Here is a 12,820-nt window from a genome sequence, read left to right as displayed (position 1 = left end):
AGCCCTCTGCCCTGAGCACAGCCCCCACACTGGGATCTGGGCCACGAGTGTAGAGTGAGCAAGTCAGGGAAGGCAGGCACATACCCGGTTGAGCGCATACATCGCCACACACTAAGACTCAGGTTCAAGCCCCCACTTGCCACATGCAGTGTTAAAGTTTCACAAGACAAGAGGTGAAGCTGTGCTGCAGGTGTCACTCTCTCTCCCTCTCTCTATCCCCTTTCTCTCTCAATTTTTCGGTCCTATCAAATAAAAATTACTTAACATTTTAAAAGGATTAAAAAATGAATGAGTCCTTTAAACCCAGACATCAGGACATACAGTGTACAACCAAGGCAGGTCCTGAGACAATAGCACAGCGTGTTGTGTGAGGGGCCAGGGGGCTGGGCAGGGGGCATCCGGATTCGTGCTGCTGTCCTCCCTCCCACCTGGGGGTGCTTTGACTCTCAGGAGCCCGCAAAGCCCCCAGAACGTCCAAGGAAACCACCACGTAAACCAGTGTACTGTGGACTTCCTGCAATACTGGCCTCACTTTCAAAGCTGCCTGGTGGGGGGAAGGTAGAAATGGGAGCAGCTGGGGCTGTCCACTCTCCCTCTGTGGGCAGGGGACAGGGCCGGGCTGAGGTCACAAGGGGAAGTCACAGGCCCAGAGGCCACCAGGCCACCAGGCCACCGGGACCCCCACTTCTGACACTTTGCCAAGTTTCGCTCTCACTCTGAGAACTGGACACGTTTTGCAACCACACTTTGCCCCAGAAACAAGCAACTTATCGGGCACCATCTCCCTTCCTCTCAGCCCAGAGAGAAGTAAAGGGCCTCAAAACCCTGCCCCAGCTGAAGTCCAAGGGTCCGTTTCAGGAGAGACCATTGCGGGGTGGGGGTGGGCGGAGATTTACCCTGAGGGCTGAGGAACTGAGCCTCCTAAGAAGCTTAGAGCCAGAGAGGTGGTGTGTGTGTAGGGGTAGGGGTGGGGGCCTGCCCCTGACACTTGGTGAAGTCTTAACCCCACAAACCCAGCTCTGTCACACCCCGTCCCCCATGGGCCTTCCCAGCCAGGTGACGCCAGGTCTCACCCAGGGCTGTGCTGACTCAGCCAGGAGGCCTGACAACTCCTTCTCAGCTTGTCTTGGGGTTCATACACACCCCTTCATTTCCCCACAGCCCAGAGGGCAGGTACTATTTGACCTGCAGGCCTGGTACAAAAAAGTGGAGAGGGGAGGGTCCAGCCAGGCCACTGCATACCAGCCTGGGGCAGCCCAAGGGGACCAAGGGGGACATTCATTCTGGGGACAGGGTAGCTGGGGTTGAGGGGGTTGTGGGTTCCCTCTCTGGGCCTGTCCCAGAGCTCCAGACAGAGCCACATTAGCACCCCTCTGCATGCTCCATTTAAGGGACAGACTGCTACAGGGCTGAGGCAGGGAGACCCCAAGAGTCTGAACCTTTCATTTGCTCCCAAGCAACGACCAGAACGTACCTCAGGCCGTGAGAGCCTAGACCTGCGTGGAATTTTCTGCCACTTTAACCTGCCCACAGCTGCCACACAGCCCTGTCCCATTTAAATGCTGTTTTGTTTTGTTGTTTCTAAGATGTTTTCTCTCACATGTGAGAAAGAGAAATCACAGGTCTTCAGCACAAGCAGTGCTGGGGATCAAACCTAGGGCCTCACACAGACGAGTCCTGCCCTTAGCCCACTGAGCCACCTCCCTGGCAGCATTTTGGTTCCTTTGAGATGGAGTCGGAGTCATTGAGGACGTAATAATGGCAGGTTCAAGGCAGAAAATGGGACTTCTGGGTTCTGTTACCAATATTTGCCCTTTACCTTTTCTGATTTTTAAGATTTATTTTACTCATTACATGAGAGAGAGAGAGAGTTTGAAATGAAGCAGACAGGAGAGGCAAGCTAGAACCCCACTCCGGTACTTGCAATGCTGGGGATCAACTGGAAACCTCAAGTGTGAAAGTCTGATGCTTCACCAATTGAGCTATTTTCCCAGCGGCTCTTTACTTTCTTTCTGTCTCTCTCTATCTCTTCCTTTTTTCGCTACCAGGGTTATTGCAAGGATTTGGTGCTTGCACAACAAATCCACCACTCCCAGAAACCATTTTTCCCTTTTTCTTTCTTTCCTTTTTAAAAAATGTTTATTTACTTATTCCCTTTTGTTGCCCTTGTTGTTTTGTTGTTGCTGTTATTGATGTCATTGTTGTTGGATAGGACAGAGAGAAATGGAGAGAGGAGGGAAGACAGAGAGGGGGAGAGAAAGATAGACACCTGCAGACCTGCTTCACCGCCTGTGAAGCGACTCCCCTGCAGGTGGGGAGCCGGGCGGCTTGAACCGGGATCCTTACACCAGTCCTTGCGCTTTGCGCCACCTGCGCTTAACCCACTGCGCTACTGCCTGACTCCCGAGGCCCAAAGCTTCCTCCAGGGCAAAGCAGGTGTGCTATCCAGGTGAGCGACCTTGCCAGCTGCACCCTTTCCTCCCTTACCCTCCTCAAAGGAGGTGGGCTGAAGGGCTGGAAAAATAGCTCACTTTGGCAGTGCACTGCCTTGCCATGTGGGCAACCCAGGTTCAAACCTAGCCTCCACTGCACTGAAGGAAGCTGCAGTGCTATGGCCGGTCTCCCCCTCTCCCCCCACCTCTTCTCTCTTTGCCTTTCCTTTTCTTATCAAAAATAAATGAAACAGGGGGCCAGGTGGTGGCGCACCTGGTTAAGTGCACACGTTACGGTGTGCAAGGACCTGGGTTCAAGCCCCCAGTCCCCACCTGCAGGGCGAAAGCTTCACAAGTGGTGAAGCAGGGCTGCAGGTGTCTTTCTTGTCTCTCTCCTTCTCTGTATCCCCCTCTGCTCTCAATTTCTATCTCTATCCAGTAAATAAATAATAATAATTAATTAATTAAAGCAGGAGACACAGTGGAGCAGCCCACCATTAGTGTGCCCACTGTCCCAAGCAGTCAGGGGGAAGGCCGCAGGTTCCCAGCTGCCAGCTCTGACAGTCTCCATCTCACTCATTGCAAAGCCAGGGCCTCAGAGTGACAACCTACAGAGGCTCTGGGTCACCTGGCCCCCACATCCCCCCATATTCAACCCTGGCTGGCCCTTCTGGAAGTCCTCCTCCACTGGGGCTTCTTCCTGTGGGATGAATGAATGAATGAATGAATGAACGAGTGAATGGTGTGGCTGTGAGGCTGACCCTCACCTTTCTGCGCCCAAGTGTAAAACATTGAAATGAGGAAACGGAGGCTCTGAGTGGTGACCATGAGCAGGTCAAGGACACAGTTGTGACTCAGGGTGCATGGCTGCACAGGCCTCTCTCTCCCTTTCCCCCACCTCACTGCCTCTCTCTTTTTCTCGACCTCCTGCCTGCTGCTTGAACGGCCTCTCTATGGCCCGCAAGGCTCACTCACCTCCTTACTTCTGGTGGCAAGGGCTATGGCTCCATGATTCTGCCACATCTGCCCAGGACCTCATGTCCAGTGCACCCAGAGAGTCTTAGACTGATGCACCCAAGTCCAAGGAAAGCCCCACCCACCCCCCCTCCACCACCAGCCTGAGGGAAGGCAAAAACTTCTTTCAAAAATTCCTCTGAACCTCCAACGACAGCCATAATAATTCTGCTTTTCTTCCCCTTTTCTTTGCTTTTTGTTTTTTTCTGTTTGTTTTATGTTGTTTTCACCTCCCTGAGCAATGCCTTTGACTTCTTCTAGGCTAGGAATCCACCATCACAGGCCACGGCTCACCACAGACTTTCAAGGACAGAAACCGCCCTCTCTCTCTCTCTCTCTCTCTTTTTTAGATAGCGATAGAGAAAAAGGGAGTGGAAGAGACCACAGCACCTGAGTCTTGCAAGTGACAAGTGAGCTATTTAACCTGCCCCCAACAGCTGTCTCTCAAGAATTTCCTAAGCCCAGACTTGTACCTGGCCTCAGGGCCAGAGCCCTGCTCAAACCACTATGCCCACCCAAACCCATTAATAAGTGCAGCTTGGGCCACAAGGACCAGGCTTGGGGAACGGAGGGGGACTGTGAGCATCGAGAAGGTGGGTGAGTTAGGGGTCCACCTCTTATTTTATTTTATTTTGGATAGAGACAGAGAAATTGAGGGAGGAGAATAGGGAGATAGAGAGTGAGCGAATGAGAGACACCTGCAGCACTGCTCCACCGCTCGTGAAGATTTTCCCCTGCAGGTAGGGACCGGGGACTTGAACCCCAGTCCTTATGCATTGTAACATGTGCATACCACTCAGCCCCCAGGAGTCCATCTCTCACTCCAGAGACCTCTGTGCTGGGGTAACCTCTCCCATCATCCTTATCTCATGATCTCATCCGTTTTTGTTTTCTTTTTTTCCTTTTTCCCCCGTCTCTTCTTTTGTGCTGTGTCACCAAGGCTTTACAGCTCTGGGTTGGCTTTTTCAGATGGTGAAGAGAGAGAGGGAAGACACCACAGCACCAAAGTCTCCTGCAAGCAGTGGGAGCCGAGCTGGAAGCTGAGTCACACACAAGGCAAAGCAGGTGTACTGTCCAGATGAGATATTTTGCCCACCTCATCATTTTACCTCACTTCTCAGTTTCTGAAACCAGCATGTTCACTGACTTCCACATTTGCTCATCATCTGTTTTTTCTGAGGAGGGTCAGCCCACGGGATTGGTCAAGGCTGTCCCGTGCTATATGCCTGGCACAAGGGGCAGTGGGGCGGGTGGACACATGAGTATGGGTGGGTCCTGAAGGGAGGAGGCAGGAAGGTCACAGAGGGACCCAGGCCATCCTACCAGCACCTGCTCTGTCACATGCCTGCACCGCTAGGAACCTCACTGCAGACACCAGGCCTACCAAGACCCAGGAAGCTCTGAGGAGCTGCCCAGGACAGACATAGTGGTAAAGCGATGGGCTCTCAAGCACGAGGTCCTGAGTTCAATCCCTGGCATCGCGTGTGCTAGAGTAATATCCTGGCTCTCTCATTCCCTCAGTCTTTCTTATAAATAAGTAATAAATAGGGCTGAGAGACAGCATAGTCATTATACAAAGACTGTCATACTTGAAGCTCCAAAGTTCCAGGTTCAATTCTTATGCCAACACAAGCCAGAACTGAGCAGTGCTCTGGCAATAAATAAATATGTTTAAAAATATATAATACATAGAAGATAAGTCAACAGATAGTTAATACATATTTTAAAAAAGAAGGAGGAGGAGAAGCTGAGTAGACACCACAGGTAAGAAGAGAAGGATCAGTCACAAGCCATGCATCTTATGGGGAAGGCAGGGTCCTGTGTCCACAGGTATCTGGGAGCCCATACTGGCCAAAGTCAACATTTCCCACCAAGGGAGCCCAGGTGAGTCTCTGAGTCCCCTGGGCCTGGGACCCCACCTACCTGCATTCAGCCCAGAAGTACCTGCTCCCCAGCCAGGTACCAAGGCTGAGACTATGCAGAGCCAGGAGAGCCTGCCACATCCCTCTCCGTTGCTGGGCAGAGTGAGGTGAGGAGGGTGGAAAGAGGTAAGTGCCTTTTCTTAGAACTGTGTCCTTCATCCACCCATCCATCCATCCATCCATCCATTTGTTCACTCCTTCCTGCAGCCACTATGAGCTCACTCACCTTGGAAAGCCAGAGATGAGGTGAGTCAAGGCCAATCCTCTGCCCTCTGGCCTGCCCATGGGTGCCTACTGTCCTCAAGGACCAGCAACTAAGAGCCATTCCCGCTTCCAAAACAAATAAAGCCACGTGGTGCCAGGCCCTGGAATAGAATTCTGGGTGCACTCTGGCTTGGACTGGGGTGCAACTGGGTCAGCCAGGGTCCAGACTAACTCCCGGCTCCCAACTCCTGCAGACCCTCTCCTCCTGCTCCTGGGGTACCAGGCTTCCCCCTCAAATCTCCTGCCACCTCTCCCCACAGCACTCACCCTGAGACTCCCTGACTCAGTTTCCCCAAGTCTGACGCCCCCCACCCCACCCCACTTCCACAGCTGGGAGCGCCTCCACTCTGAGCCCCAGAGACCCCTCTCCACCTGCCTCCCACCACACCGCCCAACTGAACCCGCAGGTGACCCCCCCTGAACCCTACATGTTCTCCAGCCCCTTTCGCAGGGATCAGCACCCCAGGCTCAGGAGCCCCCGCAAGTACATGCCGACCCCCAGACCCCCAGAGGGCACGACCCCCAATGTCGGGCCCCTCTGCGCTCTCTCCCGCCGCCTGAAGGTGCATCACCCCCCCAACTTCGCAGAAGCCGGGGGGGGGGCGCCCCCAAGGGGAGGAGAAGGCCCCTACGACCCCCGCCTGAGTCCAGGGTCAGCGCCCCACCCCGTGACCCCAGCGGGGCTCCCCAGGCCCGGCCCGCGCACCCCGGGCCTCGCCGCCCGCGTCCCCGTGTGCCCCCGGCCCCCGGCCCCCCAAGACCCCGGAACCCCGCACCCCGGCCCCCGCCTACCGTTGGCGATGAGCTTGGCCGACAGCTGCTTGACCAGCTCGGGCAGCCGCTCCCACTGGCACTCGGAGCGGCAGCGCTCGATCTCCGTCTCCAGCCGCGAGCCCGCCTTCTTGGTCGCCATCGCGGCCCGGCCGCCCCCCGCCGCCCGCAGGCCGCGCAGGCCCCGCCGCCGCCCGGGCGCCCGCCGCCCGCCCGCGCCCGCCGCGGCTCGGTCCCCTCGGCTCGGCTCCGGCGTAACGGAGCGCCGGCGGGCCGAGGCGGCGGCGGCCCGGGGAGCGCCCCCTGCCGGCCAGGGCCGGCGCTGCAGCCGCGGGAGGCCGGGCGGCGAGAGCCAGCGCAGGGAGGCGACCTGAGGCCACGCCTGGGGCGGGGCGGCAGTGCAGGGCCTGGGACCTGGGGCAGGCCACCAGCTGGCAGGGCCGGAGGGGGGGGGGGGGGGTGGAGGCCAGAGCCCGAGGGACAGACCTGCTGTCCAGAGAGGCTCTTCCTGAGAGGAGGGACACAAGGCACCACTGCGCCGTCCACGGAGTTCCCTTGTGCCCTCCATGCTGCTCCCTCCATGGTGCACACCCAGGACCTCACTCTGTAGAGGGACCTGTCGCTCAGCGCCATGAAGAACTCGTTTGTTTTGCAAAAGACTCCAGGCTGAGGCTTCAAGGCCCCAGGTTCACTCCCAGCACCACATCGGCCAGAACAGAGCAGCGCTCTGGTGTCTCAGTCTCTCTCTCTCTCGTTTCACTCTCTTACTAAATATATATATATTTTTTGAAAACTAATGTTTGCTTTCAGGTTTTGTTTGTTCAGGTTCATTTCTGAGGCCGCACCACTCCTGGCCAACTTTGTCAGCTAGAAGGAAGGAGACAGAGAAGCAAAGGCAGAGAAGGAGCAGCCTCACGGCAGCAAAGCTTTCACCCCCTCAGTGTGGCATCTCCACAGGTGAGCTAACTCCCGGCCACACTGAACTCCCAGGCATGGGGTCCCTAGTGCAGCCCCCAGCATTATATGTGCCAGAGTGATGCTCTGGTTCTTTCTCTCGCCTCCTCTCTCTGTCATTAATAGATTTTTTTAAAATATTTTTTTAAAAGGGGGGTTGAAGGGGTGCCATGCTGGTTCCTCAGTCACACCCTCATACCCTGAGCAAGCTTGGTATTATTCTTGGAAAGAGCAGCTGTGTGGAACCCACTCCTCCAATGTACTGATAACTGAAATTGATTTTTAAGATTTATTATTTACTCATGAGAAAGTGAGAGTGAAAAAGGTCCCGAGGTATGCAAAATCTCTACCTTCAATCCCCGGACTCTAACCACTACACCACTACAGCACCTCCAGGCTGTCAGGGATGCCTTCTTCTGTGGCCTTGTGTAACAGAAGCTTGTCTCTGGGGCAGCCTAGCGCTCTGCATGCCCAGGAGCACACGGGCACCCCACCTGCTGCCCCAGCAGAGCCTGGTACGTATCCTCACCGCTGTTGTTGGCAGTGGGAGCCCTCCCCGAAGTTCACGGCAGAGGACCTCATGTCCAGCATCGGGATGCCCCCCAAAGCTGAAGGGGATGCCGGGAGGATGCTTGGCGAGTGTGGACCCAGAGACGGTAAGTCACAAGAAGGTAACCATGCAGGCCGTCCTGAGTGCCCCCACCACCTCCACTGGCTACAGATATCTGCATGTCCACTAGCTACAGATATGTGTCCCCTGCCCAGGCTGAGGCTGGATAAGCTCTGTAAATTTTATTATTTAGTCTATTGGATGGAGACAGAAATTGAGAGGGAAAGTAGGAGACAGAGAGACACCTGCAGCACTACTTCATCACTCATGAAGTTTCCCCTCTGCGCTGGGAGCCTGGGCTCTGATCTCCATCTCTGTAACTTGCCTGATGTGTGACCGTGAGAAAGTCAAGTAAACTCCAGGTTAAAATGTCAAGCAGGTAACCAGGAGCTCTACACAGTGAGGTCAAGCTTGAGACCTCCATCCATCCACTGAAAAGCAAGGCAAAAACTCATTAAAGTGCATGATTTTAAATAAGTGTGACCCGTCGGGTATTGGAACAGGGAGGGGGAGATGCAGGCAGCAGTCACAGCAGAGCCCAGCGCAGGAAGCCTGCTCAGACGCTGCCCCAAAGGCGCGCTCCCTTCTTTATCAGTGAGCAGCAGCGCTCTGCCGGAAGCCCGCCAGGCTCTCAGCCTGGCTCAGCAACTCCATCAGCCTCCGCCCCAGAGGGGCGGGGCCGGGCCGGCGCAGCAGCTATAACAACCAATGGCAGAGCTTCCCAATGAGGTCATGGACCTCCTCGGCGCGTCATTGGCGGATCTCCGAGGAGCGTCTGCGTGACCGCGGGGCTGTAAGGCAGCTCCCAGAGGCAGTCAGGGCATCCTGGGATGGGGGTGAGATTCCCCACCCCCAAAGTTTCTCCCAGTGACTCTTCACCCCGCTAATGAGCCACACAATGAGTCAACCTGATCTCCTTCTTCAGGGAGACGTGAAAACATTCTGGAGGAGGGAGAAAAGGAGCTGTTTCCACTTTGGGGGTTCAACGTATTTATTTTGCAAGAACCCTCATGTTCTTTGATGATTTGGGCGCTTTATCTAATCCAGTGAAACACACCGAGTAGTCAGTCTCATTAGCCATTGGAAGACTGGGCAAAAGTCCAAAATAAAATCAATCGAAATTGACCACCTTTCCCCCCTAAATTTATATTCCTTACTGATTTTTTTAGTTAATTGCCCCCCCCACACACACACACACTGTTCATTTTGACTTATAGTGGTGCAGGGGATCGAATCTGAGACTTGAGAACCTTAGGTGTGAATAAGGGAGAGAGACAGCATAATAGTCATGCAAAGAGACTGATGCCTGAGGCTTCAAAGTTCTAGATTCAATTCAATTCCCACTACCACCACCACCACCACAGACACACCCACACCACCATAAACCAGAGCTCATCAGTGCTCTGGTAAAGTCTTTTTGCTGAACCCTTATTCTATCATCCCCTGCCTAGAAAGGGGTCACCTTTCATTTCGCCATGGAAGCAATCAAGGCTGGGAGCAAACACATCTCTGACATTTTGAAACCTTTTTTAAAATTTTTTTTAAGGTTTAAATGTTTAATGCATTTTATTCGTGTTTTTTTTTTTTATAGAAACAGAAAAATTAAGAGGAAAGAAGGAGGTAGTAAAGGAGAGAGACATAAGCATCGCTGCTTCAGCAATCTTAAAGCTGCCATCCTGCAGGTGGGGACTGGGGACTCAAGCCCAATCCTGACCCTTGCACATGGTGATGTGTGCCCAACCAGATGCGCCACCACCCAGCCTGTTTTAAAAGTTTTAGAAACACTGCTTCTTTCTCGTAAAGCCAGATTCTTGGATGTGAATGCAGGGCCCCAGTCTACCTCTCTAGTCCTGGTTGGAATACAGATGGAAGAGTTTGTGACCCCACCTTGGGAATAAATTGTTTAAAATACCAAAACTTGCTAGAAAGGCAAATTCCATGCTACTGAATTAGAAACTTTGAGGTAGGGCTCAAACCATCCCAGTATTCTTGAGGACAAATATATGAGAATGCCTGTTCTTGCCATGGAACTCTTGGGGCTCAGAAGATTTGGGCCATACAGATAGCTGAGCCAGAGCTGCATATGTGAGCAGTTCTGTCCTGGAAACTAGTGGGGTTCAGCTTGCTTTACACACAAGGAAACTGAGCCTCAACTGGTTTGCCTAGAATTATGTGACTGGTCGGTGGGACAGCTGGGATAAGAGAACGAAGTTCTCAGGAGCTAACTCTCGGAGCCTTAGGCCGTAGCCTACAGGATCACAGGGCCTGTGGGGGTCACAGCCCAAGCACTGCCCCACAGCCAGGCAACCAGGCTAACCTCAAGCCACGTGACCTCCTGTCACAAGCTTTTAATAAGTCAGTTTTGCCTTCAAAATACTGCCCAGAATAGTTTGTGGTCAGCAAAAAGACGCTAACAGCACTGTCTGTTCTGGGAAGTTATTTTCTGATGAGTGGCGGTGGGGGTAGACAGTCTGACAGTCTCTGTGGCTAAGGGAACATAACAGATGGTTCACACCCCACCCAGATTGCTTTGCTAATGATGTAAAGGGCAGGGGAGATGTCCCTGTACCATCACCACTGTTATGCTACTATCCAAGGAGAGACCCTTTTGTCCAGAGGAAAACAGTTCTAACTGCCATGTACTCCTCTAGGGCTGGGAGGCTCGCTCAGCATTAGAGTCAAGAGAGGAGGCTTGAGGAACTAGTGGTGCCAGGTTCAGTCCCTGGTGTGGGCATATGCTGGAACTAAGCAGTGCTCTGCTCAGCCTCTGTGTCTTTCATGACAATAAATGAATAAGTAGTGGCTCAGAAGGTGCCGCAGTGATAGAGAAAGCTTCCAGCTTTCAAGCACAAGGTCCTGAGCTTGGTCACATGTGCCAGAGTGCTCTTTTGGCCTCTCTCCTTCCTCTCCTCTCTCCTTCCTGAAAGAAAGAGAGAAAGAAAGGAAAGAAAGAAATAAAGGTTATTGTTTTTTCCTAGATAGTTACATCATTTTTACATTTTCTCCTGAGTGTACAAGGTTCTAATTTTACCACCTCCTCATAACATTTGTCATTGCCTGTGTTATTCTAGTCATCTTGGTGAATATAATGTGTCTTATGTGGTTTTTAAAATTATTTTCTTTCTTTCTTTTTTTTTTCCTCCAGGGTTATTGCTGGGTTCAGTGCCTGCACCATGAATCCACCGCTTCTGGAGGCCGTTTTTTTCCCCCTTTTTGTTGCCCTTGTTGTTGTAGCCTTGTTGTGGCTATTATTATTGCCATTGTTGATGTCGTTTGCTGTTGACTAGGACAGAGAGAAATGGAGAGAGGAGGGGAAGACAGGGGGAGAGAACGATAGACGCCTGCAGACCTGCTTCACAACCTGTGAAGCGACTCCCCTGCAGGTGGGGAGCCGGGGGCTCGAACCAGAATCCTTACGCAGGTCCCTGCGCTTTGTGCCACATGCGCTGAACCCACTGTGCCACTGCCCGACCCCCAATTATTAACTTCTTTTGAGAGAGAGAGAGAATATGACCAGAGCACCACTCCAGCATAGGCTGTGCTATGGGTAGAACCTAGGACCTTGTGCATGGAAGTCCTACACTCCACCACTGAGCAACTTCACCTGCTGGCTCTTTCTGTGGTTCTTCATTGTCTTGATGATGAAAGAGGTGAATCAACTTCTCATGAGCTACTGGGACACTTGTCTATCTTCTCAGAAGAATTCAGATCCTTTGACCATTTTTTCAAGTATAAGAAAAGTTTATGACTCGTAAAAAAAAAAATTGCATGATGTTTTCAAACCTTTTTTTTCAAACATTTCAGGGAGTTATCACTGGTTTACAATATAAGACTTTAGGTGTCTTTACACATACTCACAGAGTCCAACACATTTCTGGGCTGGAACATAACCCATAGCTGGCTCTGAGCTGCAGGCAGTCAGCCAACAGCACCCACTGCAGAGCTGGCCAAAGCTAGCACACTGCACACACCTGTCCTGAGTCTGAGTCCAAGAATTGATCAAAGAATGAAAAGTGCCTAGAAGTGCCTGGGGGTGGAGAGGAATTATGAAATGGGGCTCTGAAAGTGGGAGGATGGGTTGTTATTTCTAAGAGATTAAAAAACAAATGGCCCGAGATCATAAGAAGCTAATGCCACAGTCACACACAGCTGACCACCAGGGTTCTTCCAGGCTGAAGGAGAAGCCCACTATTTATACATCCAATTTGAAAGCTCGTCTTAGGCAAGGTGCTCTACAGTTTAAAATGTGATGCAAAATATAAGCAAATAGGGCACCTGACGCAGACCAGTTCAACCACAAACAAATGAAGCACTACTCTGACCGAATATTGCCATGCTTCTAAGGGGAGGGCTCCTTTATCCCACCCCCTGCCCACATTGTGTTTTATCTGGTTGAACTGAGAAGCAAAATTACTTTGAAAAACTTCTTCAGGGCCAAGTGGGGCCATTCCTGGAAGTGGCAGTGGGGGAAGACTTCCAAGGGGCAGGAGAGGGAAAGCTGTGTTCATCTAGGGCACAGGAAAAGGACACCATTTACCTCCTGTGTTTAAGAGGTGTCCTCCCTGTACTTTCATTGTGGTGTGGCAGAAGCTTATCTCCTCCAAGCTAAGTACAAAATACCTCTTCTCACATGCAATGCTCTACACAGAAGAAGGGTGGCTGAAGGAGAGAGTGCCCTGGCAGAAGCAGCAGTAGGAGCTAAATCCAAGGTGGAGAGGGCCTGCTAGGTAGCACGCCTGGATATTGCACCTGCTTTGCCATGTGTGAGATGCAGGCTCAAGCCTGGTTACCACAGTGCTATGGTGTCTTTCTCCCTCTCCTTTTGCAAAAAAGATTTGTTTGTTTGGTTTAAT

The 12,820-nt window shown here is 52.5% G+C and overlaps 2 protein-coding genes across 5 annotated transcripts in view; both read right to left on the bottom strand.

The window, feature by feature from the left end:
- Positions 1-6,655, bottom strand: part of TTC7B (tetratricopeptide repeat domain 7B) — a 137,366-nt gene extending 130,711 nt beyond the window's left edge. For 2 of the 4 annotated variants that reach the window (XM_060181212.1, XM_060181209.1), the window contains exon 1: positions 6,425-6,655. In XM_060181212.1, the coding sequence (XP_060037195.1) occupies positions 6,425-6,545 (121 nt within the window). In that variant the 5' untranslated portion in view covers positions 6,546-6,655. The remainder of the gene's footprint in view (positions 1-6,424) is intronic. The other 2 variants (XM_060181207.1, XM_060181208.1) reach the window with 1 other exon arrangement.
- The window catches only part of CCDC88C (coiled-coil domain containing 88C), a 494,884-nt gene that overhangs the window by 70,847 nt on the left and 411,217 nt on the right, over positions 1-12,820 (bottom strand). The gene's annotated exons all lie outside the window — the stretch shown is intronic.

The sequence above is a fragment of the Erinaceus europaeus genome, chromosome 22 (assembly GCF_950295315.1).
Source record: "Erinaceus europaeus chromosome 22, mEriEur2.1, whole genome shotgun sequence".
NCBI classification, from domain to species: Eukaryota; Metazoa; Chordata; class Mammalia; order Eulipotyphla; family Erinaceidae; genus Erinaceus; species Erinaceus europaeus.
The sequence above is the reverse complement of the archived record's forward strand: the minus strand, read 5'-3'. Positions and strand labels throughout refer to the sequence as shown.